General features: G+C 44.6%; 1 protein-coding gene and 1 long non-coding RNA gene across 5 annotated transcripts in view; both read right to left on the reverse strand.

The window, feature by feature from the left end:
* Positions 1 to 2,480: 2,480 nt before the first annotated feature.
* LOC112232720 (rho GTPase-activating protein 4-like) overlaps positions 2,481 to 19,882 on the reverse strand; it is a 43,069-nt gene continuing 25,667 nt past the window's right edge. For all 4 annotated transcript variants that reach the window (XM_042299667.1, XM_042299666.1, XM_042299668.1 and 1 more), the window contains exons 8-21: positions 16,287 to 16,508; positions 15,919 to 16,020; positions 15,580 to 15,813; positions 15,343 to 15,427; positions 13,530 to 13,557; positions 13,270 to 13,418; positions 12,989 to 13,066; positions 10,262 to 10,390; positions 10,071 to 10,176; positions 9,538 to 9,765; positions 9,416 to 9,456; positions 9,049 to 9,205; positions 4,025 to 4,073; positions 2,481 to 3,503 (exon numbers count right to left, since the gene is read on the reverse strand). In XM_042299667.1, coding sequence (XP_042155601.1) covers positions 3,351 to 3,503; positions 4,025 to 4,073; positions 9,049 to 9,205; positions 9,416 to 9,456; positions 9,538 to 9,765; positions 10,071 to 10,176; positions 10,262 to 10,390; positions 12,989 to 13,066; positions 13,270 to 13,418; positions 13,530 to 13,557; positions 15,343 to 15,427; positions 15,580 to 15,813; positions 15,919 to 16,020; positions 16,287 to 16,508 — 1,761 coding nt within the window. In that variant the 3' untranslated portion in view covers positions 2,481 to 3,350. The remainder of the gene's footprint in view (positions 3,504 to 4,024; positions 4,074 to 9,048; positions 9,206 to 9,415; positions 9,457 to 9,537; positions 9,766 to 10,070; positions 10,177 to 10,261; positions 10,391 to 12,988; positions 13,067 to 13,269; positions 13,419 to 13,529; positions 13,558 to 15,342; positions 15,428 to 15,579; positions 15,814 to 15,918; positions 16,021 to 16,286; positions 16,509 to 19,882) is intronic.
* Positions 13,648 to 15,336, reverse strand: LOC121839640. Its single transcript, XR_006079114.1, has 2 exons — positions 14,969 to 15,336; positions 13,648 to 14,913 (listed from the first exon to the last, which is right to left on the reverse strand). It is a non-coding gene; the product is annotated as an uncharacterized LOC121839640 (long non-coding RNA).

Raw genomic sequence — 19,882 nt, forward strand, 5'->3', positions numbered from 1 at the left:
CCCGTTGACCTATGCCCTTGGGTCAACCCCTAGACCCTATCCCTTATCCTCCTGTTGACCTATGCCCTTGGGTCGACCCCTAGACCTTATCCTCCCGTTGACCTATGCCCTTGGGTCGACCCGTAGACCCTATCCATTATCCTCCCGTTGACCTGTGCCCTTGGGTTGACCCCTAGACCCTACAGTACATCCTATGCCCTTGGGTTGACCCCTAGACCCTACAGTACGTCCTATGCCCTTGGGTTGACCCCTAGACCCTACAGTACGTCCTATCCCTTTGGTTGACCCCTAGACCCTACAGTAAGTCCTATCCCTTGGGTTGACCCCTAGACCCTACAGTAAGTCCTATCCCTTGGGTTGACCCCTAGACCCTACAGTACGTCCTATCCCTTGGGTTGACCCCTAGAACCTACAGTAAGTCCTATCCCTTGGGTTGACCCCTAGACCCTACAGTAAGTCCTCTCCCTTGGGTTGACCCCTAGACCCTACAGTACGTCCTATCCCTTGGGTTGACCCCTAGACCCTACAGTACGTCCTATCCCTTGGGTTGACCCCTAGACCCTACAGTACGTCCTATCCTTTGGGTTGACCCCTAGACCCTACAGTAAGTCCTATCCCTTGGGTTGACCCCTAGGCCCTACAGTACGTCCTATCCCTTGGGTTGACCCCTAGACCCTACAGTACGTCCTATCCCTTGGGTTGACCCCTAGACCCTACAGTATGTCCTATCCCTTGGGTTGACCCCTAGACCCTACAGTACGTCCTATCCCTTGGGTGACCCCTTGACCCTACAGTACGTCCTATCCCTTGGGTTGACCTATACCATACAGTATGTCCTATCCCTTGGGTTGACCCCTAGACCCTACAGTACGTCCTATCCCTTGGGTTGACCCCTTGACCCTACAGTACGTCCTATCCCTTGGGTTGACCCCTAGAACCTACAGTACGTCCTATTCTTTGGGTTGACCCCTAGACCCTACAGTAAGTCCTATCCCTTGGGTTGACCCCTAGGCCCTACAGTACGTCCTATCCCTTGGGTTGACCCCTAGACCCTACAGTAAGTCCTATTCTTTGGGTTGACCCCTAGACCCTACAGTAAGTCCTATCCCTTGGGTTGACCCCTAGGCCCTACAGTACGTCCTATCCCTTGGGTTGACCCCTAGACCCTACAGTAAGTCCTATCCCTTGGGTTGACCCCTAGACCCTACAGTAAGTCCTATCCCTTGGGTTGACACCTAGACCCTACAGTAAGTCCTATCCCTTGGGTTGACCTCTAGACCCTACAGTAAGTCCTATCCCTTGGGTTGAACCCTAGACCCTACAGTAAATCCTATCCCTTGGGTTGACCCCTAGACCCTACAGTACGTCCTATCCCTTGGGTTGACCCCTAGACCCTACAGTACGTCCTATCCCTTGGGTTGACCCCTAGACCCTACAGTACATCCTATGCATTTTTCTATTATTTATATTTTTCTCTCAGCATTGTTGGGAAGGATCCGTAAGCAAACATTTCACTGTTAGTCTACACCCATTTTTAACGATGAATGTGACGAACACAATTTGATTGATTTGATCTGAGAGGACATGACAAATCTAGACAAATCCATATTGTCATGTTGATACCTATCACATCCTCTCAGATCTCCACAAGGGCATAGGGCAAAGGGGATTGTGGTTGATTTGAGACAGAGCAACATTTATCAATGCCTCGTCTTCTTCTGTGTGTGTATGCACATGTGTGTATGTATTTTTGTGTGTGCATGTGCGTGCTTGTCTTTGTGTGTGTATCCTGAACGATTAGCGAACTAGAACATAATGTTCTAAAAATGTGGTTTACCCCATGCGTTGTCTTGACGAAGACTTCCTTTTCATACTTTTTCTGCACCTCAATGTGTTTCAAGCCTGTTTCATTTCTGAAGCCCAAACAGCTAATTACAGTGTAACAGTCACAGTGATTACACTATGTCATTTTCCTGGTCAAAGAGTTAATAATGGGATGCATATGTTGTTGGAGCAGTGTACTAAAGACATTTCAAGAACGGGAGAGACTAAATGGACTTTTCTGACCAGAAATCCCATTGCCAGCCTGACCAGCCCAAATCTAAAAACCCAATCCTCCCTAACGTTAACCAAAACCCTTTCCATAACCTCATTTTAACCAACTCAGAAATTAAAATATCAGTTTGCACATCAGCCAAGACCCTTTGTTTATCTCATTAGAACATACATTATCCAAGAATATGACACGCGTACAACATCCTGTGTGTTGATGCTGCCATCTAGTGAGACAATGTCTAACTGCAACAGGCTTCTCCTTGTCCTGTAACATGTAAAACACATACCTACAGTAACATATGACATTTTGAACAAATTCTAAATAAAAGTTGAATTAAACAATGGTCAGATTAAAACTATATAAAGTATAAAAGTAATAGAACTCCCGAAACGGTTTATCCCTGAGAGAATGAAACTAATCCGAGTTAGAATTCACAGTTTATTGTTATCAGTTTCTTAGAGACTCAATCACAGACAGGACATCTCACTGGCACAGGTAGAATGGGCTTTTCATATGTTAATAAAGAATTTGCGTTTGGATGTGACCATAAATATAGACAGACGCATGGTTTTTGAAATTTCAACATTTATGGCAAGCACTTTTCTTGGAGCATATAGTTTATCCTTGCACACATCACTGATTCTATAAAAATAACAGTAGTATTGTTTATCCATCCACATGCATGAGAATACAGCAGTGCACATTCCAAGTTATTGTGGGTAAAATAACTTATGATAAATCTACTCATTCTGTTGATTAGTTAACATTGTCCTGGGTCCTTATTCTCAACAGTTTTCCTAAATTGTGCCCTTGTACACACACACCAGCTAATTCTTCCAACAATCCAACGCTTTTAAATTCATGGGTGGGCATGTGGAGAATAGAGGCACAGCCGCTGAGTGAAAAATCAGTGGGGGTTAGGGTTGTGTTGTATCAAACACACTAACAAAAGGCTTCACAGTACGATTCAAACCTTGTCTGTCTGTGACTGTCTATTCACAGGCTCCACAATGGAGGCTGCTGTCTGAGCAGCACAGCAGACACGTACAGTACAGTGAACTGACTTTGGTTAATTTAATCCAGCCATCTGTAATCACACTTAGGCTGCTGTCACAACCTGTCATCACACACCTACAATCATTCAATCAGCCCAAGTCACTCTCCATCGCCCCCCTCTGTGTGTCTTCTCGTCCAAGTCTCGTCTCTCCCCCGTTCATTTCCTCATTAATATATTCATTCCTCCATCCATCTATTCTGGTCCCCTCTCACTTTCTGTCAGTCCAATTGGCCTGATCTAAACAGGCTTTTCCCTTCTCCACCCAATCCCTCCTTTCTTCTGCTGTGGTGGAGGGTGGGAAGAGGTGACCGAGGAGGTGGAGGAGTGGGGAGGGAGGGATTTTCGAGAGAGAAGCTCCTTGAAGACAGAGTTCATCTGGCGGCAGACCTCCTATGAAATGAATAGAGGCAGGAGGGGGACAATGATGAATGGAAGAGTAGAAGGAATGAGGGAAGAGGGGACAATGATGAAGGGAAGAGACGAGGGAGAAGGGGACAATGATGAAGGGAAGAGACGAGGGAGAAGGGGACAATGATGAAGGGAAGAGACGAGGGAGAAGGGGACAATGATGAAGGGAAGAGACGAGGGAGAAGGGGACAATGATGAAGGGAAGAGACGAGGGAGAAGGGGACAATGATGAAGGGAAGAGACGAGGGAGAAGGGGACAATGATGAAGGGAAGAGACGAGGGAGAAGGGGACAATGATGAAGGGAAGAGACGAGGGAGAAGGGGACAATGATGAAGAGAAGAGGACAGATGTTTTTCTTGAGTGGACTCCCTCTAGAGTGGCAGCTTACATCTTATTAGTGTACGCTTAGTGAGTTCAATAGTGAGAACAGTAATTGCTACATCTGCTGCTGGCAAATTAGAGAAATGGTTTAAATATGAGTTTAATGAAAAACATGTCAGACCTCGTCAACCTGAACTGTTATATCTTCACTGGACGACAGGTCCTGGGCTCTGTGAAAAACAGAGATTTCAGGTCAAACGCTTTGGTTTATTTAGATCACTACAATTTATGACAATGAAAGCTAAAAAACTACTAGCATAACAAGTCAATATACCCTGTGAATAGCAGAGCAGATGTTACTATCTAAGTCACAGTTCCAGTATGGGGTAAAGACTTGGTGGTACATGGTACTTCAGTAATAGGTCAAATGTGTCCTAATTACAGTGTAATTACACTAACATGTATTGTAGTTTACTGTAATAACTCATGGTTAAACTGTAATAGCTCATGGTTAAACTGTAATAGCTCATGGTTAAACTGTAATAGCTCATGGTTAAACTGTAATAACACGCAACTGGTGGTAAATTCAGGCTGTAACTACAGAGGTGAAACAAATGCTTGTAACCATGCTTGTTAGAAATGGGCAAGTTCTCCACTAAATGCACCAATTTAGTGTTTTGTTTCTTCTCATCCGATCCAGTAACAACTGTCACGCGATTGTAATCTCTCCTGGATAGAACTAATCTGGGTGTCCGAGATTAGAAATGTTGGAGGCTCAATAGGCTCTAACTACCTACCTGTGAATGCACACTCTTTAAAATGACTGTGTATGTTGCCTATTATGACAACCTGAACCTCCTTACCATCCAAGTGGGAGGATAAACCCACTAGAACACAGATATTACTAGGCGTTAAAATGAATGAATGAAGTGTAGAGCGAGGGGTACTCAAATGAAGTGTAGAGCGAGGGGTACTCAAATGAAGAGCGAGGGGTACTCAAATGAAGTGTAGAGCGAGGGGTACTTAATTGTAATGAATGTGTACCTACATAGTACGTTACCATTATACTTACTTTCTACTCATTACCAACTGACAACAAAAGATGGGCTTCTACTTTAGTTAACTTTATGCCTTACATTTCTTACAAAATAAGGACCTTTATTGTTGGATTAATAATTTGATTAAATTAGAGTAAATAAAGATATGGGCCTACTCAATAAATGAAATCTAATTTTATTGGTCGTGTACACATACTTTGCAGATGTTATTTTGGGTGTAGCGAAATGCTCCTAGCTCCAACAGTGCAGTAACACATAGCAATACATGCAAATCCAAAAATATTAAAGATATGAAGAAATATAGAAATATTACAAAGAGTAATGTCAGGAATATAAATATATATGTACTGCATATGATGGTGTGTATAGACATTATGGACAGTGTATGAATAGAAAAAGATTTGTACATTCCAGTTGCAGCTGGTTCAAATGAAAAAAAAACAGCAAAAACATATTAAATCCATGTTTTGTACCACACGAGGAGGTTCCTCGCCATCTTAGCTGCCGCACATCTAGGATTTCCCAGCGTCTTTGTAGGAACTAGTCATTTCTATGCAATGCGGCCACATGTAGAAGTCACACGGTGCAACTGAACCAAAGAGCTAAACGCATAAAAAATCCTATCTCACTCGATACAAAACATGGATTTATCTTTCTGAATTTATATTTTTTTGTAGAACCACCTGCAACTGGAAACATATATTTATTTCTAAGAAAACTTAGTACACAGAATCAAGAATGAAGATAGTATCACCAAGAACAGGTTAGTTGAAAAAAAACAATGGTGGTGGTTTGTATGGGGTTTCCCTGTAAGGCCCAGTAATGGACACCAACATATTTGGGTTACAGAGCATTCGGGAAGTATTTAGACATCTTGAATTTTTCCACAATTTGTTACAATACAGCCTTATTCTAAAATGGATTAAATCGTCCCCCCGCCCCCCCTCATCATTCTACAAACAATGCACCATAATGACAGAGCAAAAATGACAACTTTTACAGCGATTTCAGCCTCGGGTCTTCTTGGGTAGGACGCTACAAGCTCGGAGCTCTATTGACAATTCCTTCAACCTCATGGCTTGGTTTTAGCTCCGACATGCACTGTCAACTGTGGGACCTGATATACGACAGGTGTGTGCTTTTCCAAATCATGTCCAATCAATTGAATTTACCACAGGTGGACTCCAATCAAGTTGTAGAAACATCTCAAGGATGGATCAATGGAAACAGGATGCACCTGAGCTCAATTTCGAGTCTCATAAAAAAGGGTCTGAATACTTATGTAAATAAGGTATCCATTTTTAATAAATTAACAAACAAACATTTCTAAAAACCTGTTTTTGCTTTGTCATTATGGGGTATTGTGTGTAGATTGATGGGGGGAAATAATTATTTAATCAATTTAAAATAAAGCTGTAAAGTAACAACATTTGGAAAAAGTCACAACAGGTCTGAATACTTTGCGAATGCATTGTACATCACATTAGCTGGCCTACAATCTGTTGCTAGTAGAGAGGAAGAATGTATGACAATTTAGCAAAGACACTGTACAATTAGCCTGCTAGCTAGCTATCATCACAGACCATCTTCCAATATCTCTGCTGTCATCAGTAACCTGTTTCTATCAATTAGGGTTTAGGCTATAGGTAGGCATGTTGTGTTATCCAGCTAGCATTATACTAATAATGGTGTTTGCTAAGACTAATAAGCTAGCTAGTGTTTACATTGAAAAGAAGCTACTAATAATGGTGAATGCTAACACTAATAAGCTAGCTAGCTAACGTAAACTCACCCCATTCCGTACAAATGTGCGCAACCGCAACATTCAAACAAGGCTACAAAGAAAACTAATGGGACTGTAGCGACTGTGTTGACTTCAAAATCGGGGGTGTGAACTAGGTTTCTATTCAAGCGTTGATCGACATGGTAATGGCTCTATAGTATTGGAGAAAAGTTTTAAAAAACGGACCCTCCGTTACATCTTGACGTGTCATGCCGTAACGTACAGCACGCATAAAGCAACTATTTCTGTCTTACAATCTCTCCACCAGGTGTAGCACTCATCCTTTAAAAACAAGACATGGACAGTGACGGGGGTAAGGGGGGATACCTAGTCATTTTTTGCATCATCATTGCATGCGATCATCATTCTCAAAGCCGCTGTTTACTTCTAAGATCACTTTAGCACCGCCCTAAAAACCTGATTCAAATTCGACACAAACCTTCAAATAGGTATGTAATGGCACATTATATAAACTCTTTATAGTGTTTTATTTACATTTTAGAGGCGATAAGGTGATAAGTTGGACAGATCGAGTGAAAAAAAGCAATTTTCCCACACGACATCTCTCCTTCTCACTATCACGCATTAGTTTCGCTTCCCCACCCGCCATTTTTAAAAAGACCTGACGGGCTCATTGTCTTCTTGAATTATGCAGAAACGGGCAGTGTTAGGTCATGTAATTGATTCTGTTGGAAAGGGGAGAAATGGTGCGTTACAATGGTATTGACATTACAGTTGATCTGGAAGTATTACGTCTTTGGGGTGCTAAAATAAGGGCAATTGTACGGACCAAGGCGATGTACGAGTTTACGTTAGTGTTTACATTGAAAATAAGCTACTGATAGGTGTGTTGACACAAGTAGCTAATGTTAATATCCTGGGTGTGTCTCACGTAATACCCTTTCTTTGGGTTCCGTACGGATACCCTGAGAACAAGGTTCAGGGAAGATAAGACCATTGAGCTCAGCTAGCTAGCTAGATAAAGTTATCTGTCAAGGCATGGAAAGTCTATTCCGTATGTTAACAAAGTTAGCTAGCTAGCCTATTTATTTAACCTTTATTTACCGAGGTTAAGTTGAGAACAAATTCTTATTTTCAACGACAGCCTAGGAACAGTGAGTTAACTGCCTTGTCAAGGGGCAGAACAACAGATGTTTTACCTTGTCAGCTCAGGGATTCAATCTTGCAACCTTTCAGTTACTAGTCCAATGCTCTAACCACTAGGCTCCCTGCCGCCCGAGTTGGTAGGCCTACCAAAAATGGCAGCTAATGTTTGCCAGCTAGCTAGCCAACAATAGGCTAGCTAGTTAACTACCTATACTAAATTGTCCAGCACAATTTCTGTATCCAAAAAAGCAAAACAAATGGTATTGAAAACCTACCTTATCTCTCCTCTGTGGACGTTTTTGTCTCCTCCATAACACTTTGTTTCTTTTGCGGCAATCATCTTATACACATAACCTTCTACTTGATCTGGGTTCTTTGCACACTGTCAGTATGAGTTTGAGGTCGTTATTTCGAGCACGTTGTGGAGATCTTGATGTGATGCCTTAATTTCTAGAATAAATAAATAAGTGCTCCAATGCATCCCATCCAAAAGTGAGAAAATTCTTCAACCGTAAAAAAAAAACCTTGCTAGGTCACATGATGAAATAAGAGGTTGACCATTTTAAGTGAATTTATAAACCATTATTCAACCAAGAACGCTCACAATTTGGCAAGCACTGAATGACCATCTCACAATTTGGCAAGCACTGAATGACCATCTCACAATTTGGCAAGCACTGAATGACCATCTCACAATTTGGCAAGCACTGAATGACCATCTCACAATTTGGCAAGCACTGAATGACCATCTCACAATTTTAGCCGTAATTTATTTATTCATGTGTTAAAGATGTTTGATTGACGCTTAACAAAGTAATTCACCCATTGTCAAGCCCGGTCGTCCTTAGCTACTGTTGCTATCCAGGTCAAATGCACCGTTAAATGTTATAACAATTTAAACACATTTTGGATGTAAACCCCTTATTTTCGCCATGACACTGATAAGCTTCCATGCATTTCAAACAAAAGCTGGACCTGGGCATCAGACTCCAGAGCCCTTTACAGCAAATGGTTTGTTTTCAATTGGCTACCACTTCTAACATGGTTACGCAGGCTGAAAAATGGTGCGTTGGGATGCTATCGGAAACAAGCATGGTAACAAGAATTCGTTGTTACAATTACCACCAGTTGCATGTTGTTAGTACAGGGTACTATGAATTATTACGATAAATTACAGTATTTGTTACAGTGTAATTACTTATTTAATAAGGACCATTTAAAATGAAGTGTTACCGAAGTATCTTTGATGGTACTTACTCTTTGCTTATGTATCCGGGGGAGAGGGGCCATCCCTGTGGGGTTATGGGGGACTGTAAGGTGAACTTTCCTCCAGGGGTCACAGTGCCCCCTACTGGTGACTGTCTTGAACTGCAGCTGCTGTTGGCTCGAGATAGCTCCCCCTTTGACTCGGACTCTGGATCAAGAGTTATTACATTTATTTGACTGAGACAATGCACATCAATCAACATTTCTGTAAATGTGTCAGATTTAGCCAGCTGGATAGTTTCCATCCATAGTTGAAAAATGTTTCTCATAAAGCATAGATGGGACAAACAATATCTCAAGAGTCAAATGATTGATTCTCAAAACACACAACGATGAAGATAACAGGGTCCCCCTTTACCTTCTTTACTGTGGTGTTCTGAATACCCTTCTCCCTCCTCACTGCAAAATAAACACAGACCATCACCATCATGTGTGTGTGTGTCTAAATCGCTGTCCATCTATCCGCGTGTTGTCTCTCACCAGTCGTCTTGCTGCAGCGTCATGCATTTCTCATACATTGGTCCCTGTAGCTCGGCCAGGCTTGGGAAGATGCTCTCGTGCTGCAAGATGATGCTCTTCACCAGGGAGTTGATCTGAGGCTGCAAGGTAACGACATCATCATCCTGCGCCCCTCGTAGCAGACTGGGGCCGAAGCACACAGCCAGGTTATAGGGCTGCATCATGTTCTCATCGCTGTACTGAGACACACTGGGGGGGGGGGGATAAAAACAAAATAATCAGAGCTGAAATTTGACAGTTTACTGCTGGACTCAGACACGGCCTGGTCAAAAGTAGTGCACTATATCGAGAACAGGATGCTATTTGGGACGCAACCCAACTTTGTTTTAGGAAAGAAAACATCTGGTTCCTTGACTTCCTCTTCTCTGAACAGACAGTTTTCTTGTAAGTTTATGGTTAGTTCCCCTTGACAATGACATGGACAAAGCACTTGACTTGGACATACAGTGCAGTATATGTGCCCCAAACCAAAGTGTTTGAGCAGAGATACTCACTGATGGAGGAATGCAAAGAGGTATCTCATGACGGTGCTGACAGGTGGTGGATAGGAGGAGATGACTGATTTGAGTTTAGCTGCTCTCTCCGTCTCGTTGTCAATCTCTGGAAGGGTACAACGAAGAAAGAGATGAACAGGAAAAGCATATGAAAACCTACACAATATACACATACACGTGCACAGACTTACGTGCGTACTCCAGGAGCTGAGCGGTGCTGTCCTGAGGAAAGAGAGGGTTTTCCAGGGTTCTGAAGTAGAGTTTCAATACTCCTGCTACAGAGTCCAAGTCACACCTGCTGTCTGCCACAGGGTCCTCTCCTGCAGGGAACGCCCAGGGCACACTGCCCACCATTATTAATGATCAACACTACAACACAGGACTATGGCTTCACAAGATAGATACCAGACCTGGGTTCAAATAGTACTTTTTTTCTTTCAAATACTTTGTGTGTTCAATTGAGCCTGCCTGGGTTTGCATTTTTATGGCTATAACATTGGTTCCATTGTGCCAGGCCAGCTAAATCATAACAAAGTTTATTCATCCCATACACAGGATACAGCAGGTATGAACGGTGCAGAGAAACGCTTACTTGCAAGTTCTCCTCAACAGTTCAGTATTAATATCAATAATAATCAAACGTCAAATCAAAAATAAGTAAGTACAAAAAAAAGTGCATAGTAATAACTGGTTGTGGTAGAATATGTACACAATACAATATAATAAAGTATTTGAAAGAGAAGAGCAACTTGTTGAACCCAGGTCTGCACTAGATGAAGCTAGAGCAGCAGACAGGAGACAGGGACAGCAGACAGGGACAGCAGACAGGGACAGCAGACAGGGACAGCAGACAGGGACAGCAGACAAGGGACAGCAGACAGGGACAGCAGACAGGAGACCGCAGACAGGGACAGCAGACAGGGACAGCAGACAGGGACAGCAGACAGGGACAGCAGACAGGGACAGCAGACAAGGACAGCAGACAGGGACAGCAGACAAGGGACAGCAGACAGGGACAGCAGACAGGGACAGCAGACAAGGGACAGAAGGCAGGGACAGCAGGCAGGGACAGCAGACAGGGACAGCAGACAAGGGACAGCAGACAGGGACAGCAGACAAGGACAGCAGACAGGGACAGCAGACAAGGACAGCAGACAGGGACAGCAGACAAGGGACAGAAGGCAGGGACAGCAGACAGGGACAGCAGACAGGGACAGCAGACAAGGACAGCAGACAAGGACAGCAGACAGGGACAGCAGACAAGGGACAGCAGACAAGGGACAGAAGGCAGGGACAGCAGGCAGGGACAGCAGACAGGGACAGCAGACAGGGACAGCAGACAAGGGACAGCAGACAGGGACAGCAGACAGGGACAGCAGACAGGGACAGCAGACAAGGGACAGCAGACAAGGGACAGAAGGCAGGGACAGCAGGCAGGGACAGCAGACAGGGACAGCAGACAAGGGACAGCAGACAAGGGACAGAAGGCAGGGACAGCAGGCAGGGACAGCAGACAAGGGACAGAAGACAAGGGACAGAAGACAGGGACAGCAGGCAGGGACAGCAGACAAGGGACAGAAGACAAGGGACAGAAGACAGGGACAGCAGACAGGGACAGAAGGCAGGGACAGCAGGCAGGGACAGCAGGCAGGGACAGCAGACAGGGACAGCAGACAAGGGACAGAAGACAGGGACAGCAGACAGGGACAGCAGACAAGGGACAGAAGACAGGGACAGCAGGCAGGGACAGCAGACAAGGGACAGCAGACAAGGGACAGAAGGCAGGGACAGCAGGCAGGGACAGCAGACAGGGACAGCAGACAAGGGACAGCAGACAAGGGACAGCAGACAAGGGACAGAAGGCAGGGACAGCAGGCAGGGACAGCAGACAAGGGACAGAAGACAAGGGACAGAAGACAGGGACAGCAGGCAGGGACAGCAGACAAGGGACAGAAGACAAGGGACAGAAGACAGGGACAGCAGACAGGGACAGCAGACAAGGGACAGAAGGCAGGGACAGCAGGCAGGGACAGCAGACAGGGACAGCAGACAAGGGACAGAAGACAAGGGACAGAAGACAGGGACAGCAGACAGGGACAGCAGACAAGGGACAGAAGACAGGGACAGCAGGCAGGGACAGCAGACAAGGGACAGCAGACAAGGGACAGCAGACAGGGACAGCAGACAGGGACAGCAGACAAGGGACAGCAGACAAGGGACAGCAGACAAGGGACAGAAGGCAGGGACAGCAGACAGGGACAGCAGACAGGGACAGCAGACAGGGACAGCAGACAGGGACAGCAGACAGGGACAGCAGACAGGGACAGCAGACAAGGGACAGCAGACAAGGGACAGCAGACAAGGGACAGAAGGCAGGGACAGCAGGCAGGGACAGCAGGCAGAAGACAGGGACAGCAGGCAGGAGACAGGGACAGCAGACCAGGACAGCAGTCTGGACAGCACACCGGGACAGCAGACCGGAGACAGTGACAGAAGACAAAAACAGGAGACAGGGACAACAGGCAGGAGACAGGGACAGAAGACAGGGACAGTAGACCAGAGACAGTGACAGAAGACAGGGACAGTAGACCAGAGACAGAAGACAGGAGACAGTGACAGAAGACAGGAGACAGTGACAGAAGACAGCAGAACGGAGACAGCAGACCGGAGATAAAAAGAGGTGACAGGGACAGCAGAACGGAGACAGCAGACCGGAGATAAAAAGAGGTGACAGAAGACAGCAGAACGGAGACAGCAGACCGGAGATAAAAAGAGGTGACAGGGACAGCAGACAGGAAACAGCAGACAGGAAACAGCAGACAGGAAACAGGGACAGCAGACAGGGACAGCAGACAGCAGACAGGAGACAGCAGACAGGAGACAGCAGACAGGAGACAGCAGACAGGAGACAGGCCTACCTCGCTCAAAGGCATCTCTCAGACTGTTGACCTTCCCCTGAGACCCCGGTACTCTGAAGATACCCTCATGGTGGAGACCTACAGTATGGGATGGATTGACATGAAGACATTGACAAATACACAGTACATTTGTGGTGTGTAATGTACACTACAGTGCAACAGCAGAGCGTCTTGTTCCAGGTGCATGTTCTGGCCGGAACATGTTCCACACAGTATCAGGATGGATATGTATCAAGCTAAGATGATAAGGTATGTTCTGCTGGGCTGTTTCAATGCCTCACCGTTAAGGTTGATGAAGCGAATGCAGCTTTCCACCACTACAGGTATCTCCTGTCCTGATGCCTGTATGAAGGAGAGCATGTCTCCTGTGAAGAGTTTGTGGGTGTACTGGACACTGGGTTGACTCTTACTCCTCACACGCAATAACTTCCTGGAGGGGGTGGAGACACCTCTAGTCAGATGAGTATAGCACAGTGCACTAAACTGTTATGTCACTCTTATGAGGCAGTTATAAAGGCCTTACAGAAGACTGTAACTGTACCTGGTCTGATGACCATTGGTTGGTTCAGCTAGGAAGGGAAGAAGAAGCAATGATTAAGATAATAACAGCTATATTTTAGAAAATAAATGGCCACAATGACACTTGGGTTGTAATCGAGCCTGCCTCTTTGTGAACGAGTGGAATCATGAACAGTGGTTTGTTCGTTATGTTCACCTGCCTCTTTGTGAACGAGTGGAATCATGAACAGTGGTTTGTTCGTTATGTTCACCTGCCTCTTTGTGAACGAGTGGAATCATGAACAGTGGTTTGTTCGTTATGTTCACCTGCCTCTTTGTGAAGGAGTGGAATCATGAACAGTGGTTTGTTCGTTATGTTCACCTGCCTCTTTGTGAAGGAGTGGAATCATGAACAGTGGTTTGTTCGTTATGTTCACCTGCCTCTTTGTGAACGAGTGGAATCATGAACAGTGGTTTGTTCGTTATGTTCACCTGCCTCTTTGTGAACGAGTGGAATCATGAACAGTGGTTTGTTCGTTATGTTCACCTGCCTCTTTGTGAACGAGTGGAATCATGAACAGTGGTTTGTTCGTTATGTTCACCTGCCTCTTTGTGAACGAGTGGAATCATGAACAGTGGTTTGTTCGTTATGTTCACCTGCCTCTTTGTGAACGAGTGGAATCATGAACAGTGGTTTGTTCGTTATGTTCACCTGCCTCTTTGTGAACGAGTGGAATCATGAACAGTGGTTTGTTCGTTATGTTCACCTGCCTCTTTGTGAACGAGTGGAATCATGAACAGTGGTTTGTTCGTTATGTTCACCTGCCTCTTTGTGAACGAGTGGAATCATGAACAGTGGTTTGTTCGTTATGTTCACCTGCCTCTTTGTGAACGAGTGGAATCATGAACAGTGGTTTGTTCGTTATGTTCACCTGCCTCTTTGTGAACGAGTGGAATCATGAACAGTGGTTTGTTCGTTATGTTCACCTGCCTCTTTGTGAACGAGTGGAATCATGAACAGTGGTTTGTTCGTTATGTTCACCTGCCTCTTTGTGAACGAGTGGAATCATGAACAGTGGTTTGTTCGTTATGTTCACCTGCCTCTTTGTGAACGAGTGGAATCATGAACAGTGGTTTGTTCGTTATGTTCACCTGCCTCTTTGTGAACGAGTGGAATCATGAACAGTGGTTTGTTCGTTATGTTCACCTGCCTCTTTGTGAACGAGTGGAATCATGAACAGTGGTTTGTTCGTTATGTTCGCCTGCCTCTTTGTGAACGAGTGGAATCATGAACAGTGGTTTGTTCGTTATGTTCACCTGCCTCTTTGTGAACGAGTGGAATCATGAACAGTGGTTTGTTCGTTATGTTCACCTGCCTCTTTGTGAACGAGTGGAATCATGAACAGTGGTTTGTTCGTTATGTTCACCTGCCTCTTTGTGAACGAGTGGAATCATGAACAGTGGTTTGTTCGTTATGTTCACCTGCCTCCCCTGGATTTGCCTTTTTAGCAGCACATTCACCCCCCTCTCAAACGGCTATCTCCGGCCACTCGGTGAACAGGATGAGGGCCTGAGACGTGACATGAACTAGCCCAGCTCTAAGTCGGCTCTGAACTCAACTAGTCTACTAGACACGCTGCTGACAGTGTGTTTGCAAAAGGCAATTTTTAAAACATCCCACGACGCCTGCCGTGTCTACAGACATCCCCCAAACAAACAAAGAAACGACTCGGAGAATGACTCCACAGCTACCCCCTTCCAGATCTTACTAAAACTCCAAGCCTGGGTACTGCCCTGATGGGGCTATAAGTCATGTTGAACAGTTGTGTTTATTACAGAAGTAGTTAGTGCTGTACCTTTCTCAACCGCCACTTTAAGCAGATCATGTTTCGCCTGTAGTTTAGATACCAGAGAGCTTTTACAGAGATACTCCTTCACGTTCTGAGGGAAGATATAAAACACAACTCTTCATGATGATGAAAATGTTCATCATCATCATCATCATTAATATCATTAATACCATCATCACCACTATTATAGTGAACTACTGTTGGCCTGACCCTTATGTGTAGGTCAGTGTAATAATGACTCACAGCACAGTAGAGTGTCTCAGTCTCCTGCAGGTTGGCTCTGCGTCTGGCCAGACTGGGTCTGCTACTGCTGCTGGCCAGGCTTTCATTGCTTCCTCCCTGACCTTGGCTCTGAGACGGGAACTGGAGATGGACCTGGGAGCCCTGGGTCTGGTTGCTGGAGGGTGGAGGATCCAGGTCATCATCACTGATACCTTCTAGCAGGGCAGAACGGGCCGTTTGGAGCTTCTTACCTGCCTGGGAGGATGGAGTGTCAACTTAATCCAATCAATTTTGTTCCAATATGACTGTTGATGAAAAAAGGCTTTATAAATGTGATTGATTGATTGGACTGGTCTGTACCTCCTCTGTTTCCTGAGTGAACCCGGTGAGCTTTGACTGCAGCTGTTGGAACCTGGTCTCCATCTCACACCTAATCTCCTGTTCTGCACTCACCTCACACACCTAACAGGGACAGACAGAGGGACAGAGGCACAGGGACAGACAGAGGCACAGAGGCACAGGGACAGACAGAGGGACAGAGGCACAGGGACAGACAGAGGGACAGAGGCACAGGGACAGATGAGAATCAGGTGATATCGGACAGGTGGAAGCAAAGACACATGACATCCAGGTACACAACCCACACATTCTTAAACATAGTTACAGAAAATAAAAGCACACAGACACTCCCCACCCCACATGACAACACTCCACCCCACCCAGTCTACCTGGTCTCCCTCGTGTGGCTGGTAGTGGAAGCGGAGGGGTAGACAGAAGGTGTTGGTGTGAGTCTGTAGCAGGTAGTCTCTGTCCTGAATCTGGTCCAGTCCAGACACAGCAGTGTGGAGCTGCTGCAGCCCTCCACTCAGGTTCTGCTGGGCCCGGGAGCGGCTGGACAGGTAGGAGCGTAGCACACGGGACAGAGAAAGGTGGTAGCCAATGTCTGAACACTGAGGGAGAGATGGAACTGTTGCAGGTGTTGTACCGTATTGATTCTGTTCCAACCATGTTATGTGAACACTGTAAAGGTGTTGTACTGTATTGATTCTGTTCCAACCATGTTATGTGAACACTGTAAAGGGGTTGTACCGTATTGATTCTGTTCCAACCATGTTATGTGAACACTGTAAAGGGGTTGTACTGTATTGATTCTGTTCCAACCATATTATGTGAACACTAAAGGGGTTGTACTGTATTGATTCTGTTCCAACCATGTTATGTGAACACTGTAAAGGGGTTGTACTGTATTGATTCTGTTCCAACCATATTATGTGAACACTAAAGGGGTTGTACTGTATTGATTCTGTTCCAACCATGTTATGTGAACACTGTAAAGGGGTTGTACTGTATTGATTCTGTTCCAACCATATTATGTGAACACTGTAAAGGGGTTGTACTGTATTGATTCTGTTCCAACCATATTATGTGAACACTAAAGGGGTTGTACTGTATTGATTCTGTTCCAACCATGTTATGTGAACACTGTAAAGGGGTTGTACTGTATTGATTCTGTTCCAACCATGTTATGTGAACACTGTAAAGGTGTTGTACTGTATTGATTCTGTTCCAACCATATTATGTGAACACTGTAAAGGGGTTGTACTGTATTGATTCTGTTCCAACCATGTTATGTGAACACTGTAAAGGGGTTGTACTGTATTGATTCTGTTCCAACCATATTATGTGAACACTAAAGGGGTTGTACTGTATTGATTCTGTTCCAACCATGTTATGTGAACACTGTAAAGGGGTTGTACTGTATTGATTCTGTTCCAACCATGTTATGTGAACACTGTAAAGGGGTTGTACTGTATTGATTCTGTTCCAACCATGTTATGTGAACACTGTAAAGGGGTTGTACTGTATTGATTCTGTTCCAACCATATTATGTGAACACTGTAAAGGGGTTGTACTGTATTGATTCTGTTCCAACCATATTATGTGAACACTGTAAAGGGGTTGCCGGCGACAGGTAGCCTGGCGGTTAAGAGCGTTGGGCCAGTAACCAAAAGGTTGCTGGTTTGAATCCCCTGGCAGTCTAGGTGAAACATTTGTCAATGTGCCCTTGAGAAAGGCACTTAACCCTAATTACTCCTGTAAGTCGCTCTGGATCAGACCGTCTGCGAAATGACAATGTCAAATGTAATGTTGCCATGAATTTGACAGTAATTTACAGGCAGCTGTGGCAAGTAAAAGGCTGTATTTCATATTACGGTAGACCTCCTGTAATATAAATACAGTATCAAAGCAAGTACTGTCTAATAATCACACAGTACAATACTGTAAAATGTACTGTATTATACTGTGAAAAAGTAAATGCTACCAGAATCGGAATGAATCGGTCCCAGCTGAGAGACTGAAAAACAGCTTCTATCTCAAGGCCATCAGACTGTTAAACAGCCATCACTAGCACATTAGAGGCTGCTGCCTATAGGCATAGACTAGATGTCACTGGCCACTTTAAGAAATGGAACACTAGTCACTTTAATAATGTTTACATATCTGGCATTAGTCATCTCATATGTATATACTGTATTCTATACTACTGTATCTTAGTCCGTTCTGCTCCGACATTGCCCCTTCATATATGTATATAGTATTAATTCATACCTACTTAGATGTGTGTGTATTGGGTATATGTTGTGTAATTGTTAGATATGACTTATTACTGCACTGTCGGAGCTAGAAGCACAAGCATTTCGCTACACCTGCAATAACATCTGCTAATCACACGTATGTGACCAATACAATTTGATTTGGATGAATGAATAACATTTATTTGGGGGGAGGGGTTTGTATTTCACAGTATTTTACTGTAATTACAAGGGATTGGTGCAAGCAGGTTGGCTGCTAGGTGACATGTTAACACATTACAGCATATTAATGAATATTTGGTGTTTTATATCACTTTCACTTCTAGAGGGCTTAACAAAGGCTTCAGCACAGGCAGCGACAACAGGGCAAAACAGACCATGGTAAAATGCTCAACCATTAGGTTTAAGACTTGTTGCCATTCCAATCTGCCCCCTATACATTTTAAATTGACGAGGCTCTATAACCACATAGGACTTAAATTGGTACTGCATTCTGACTCAGGGAGTCAGAATTGGCATGACAAAGATAGTAAGTACGGTACTGCATTCTGTGGGGTGGAATTACAGTACCATTCTAAATACAGAAATTCTTTCACCGACCACAACCTTTTCCCACAATGCACCAAAATGTACAGTATGCTGCAGTAAAATGTGACTGTATTTTACTATTGATAATACTCCAAATGACTGTATAATTGACAGTTTTCCGTTGCAGTGTTTAGTTGTGAGTTCCATGTAATTAAATGTTTGGCTTTAGTTTTAAGTGTCGTCCTTATTCTACCAATGTTAAGTTCAGTTACACAGGTTAAGACAATAAACAATTTACACAGGGTAGTACTCTTGTCAGGGATGTGACCAAGAATCCAATGGTCACTCTAACAGAGCTCCAAAGTTCCTCTGTGAGATGGGAGAACCTTCCAGAAGGACAACCATCTCTGCAGCACTCCACCAATCAGGCCTTTATGGTAGATGGGCCAGATGGTAGTCACTCCTCAGTAAAAGGCACATGACAGCCCGTTGGAGTTTGCCAAAAGGCACCTAAAGACTCTTGACCATGAGAAACAAGATTCTCTGGTCGGATGAAACCAAGTTTGAACACTTTGACCTGAATGTCAAGCGTCCCGTCTTGAAGAAACCGGGAACCATCCCTACGGTGAAGCATGGTGGTGGCTGCATCATGCAGTGGGGATCTTTTTCGGTGGCAGGGAGTAGGAGACTAGTCAGGATCGATGGAAAGATGAACAGAGCAAAGTACAGAGAGTTCCTTGAGCTCTGCTCCAGAGCGCTCAGGACTTCAGACTGGGGCGAAGATTCACCTTCCAACAGGACAACGACCATAAGCATACAGCAAAGACAATGCAGGATTGGCTTCAGGACAAGCCTCTAAATGCCCTTGAGTGGCCTAGCCAGAGCCCGGACTTGAACCTGATCGAACATCTCTGGAGAGACCTGAAAATAGCTGAGCAGCGACACTCCCTATCCAACCTAACAGAGCTTGAGAGGATCTGCAGAGAAGAATGGGAGAAACTCCCCAAATACAGGTGTGCCAAGCTTGTAGTGCCATACCCAAGAAGACAAGGCTGTAATTGCTGCCAAACGTTCTTCAACAAAGTACTGAGTAAAGGGTCTGAATACTTATGTAAATGTGACATTTAAGTTTTTTAATTCATTTTTGTAAAATTTCTAAAAACTTGTTTTTGCTTTGTCATCATGTATTGTATGTAGATTGA

The sequence above is a fragment of the Oncorhynchus tshawytscha genome, linkage group LG16 (assembly GCF_018296145.1).
Source record: "Oncorhynchus tshawytscha isolate Ot180627B linkage group LG16, Otsh_v2.0, whole genome shotgun sequence".
Lineage (NCBI taxonomy): Eukaryota > Metazoa > Chordata > Actinopteri > Salmoniformes > Salmonidae > Oncorhynchus > Oncorhynchus tshawytscha.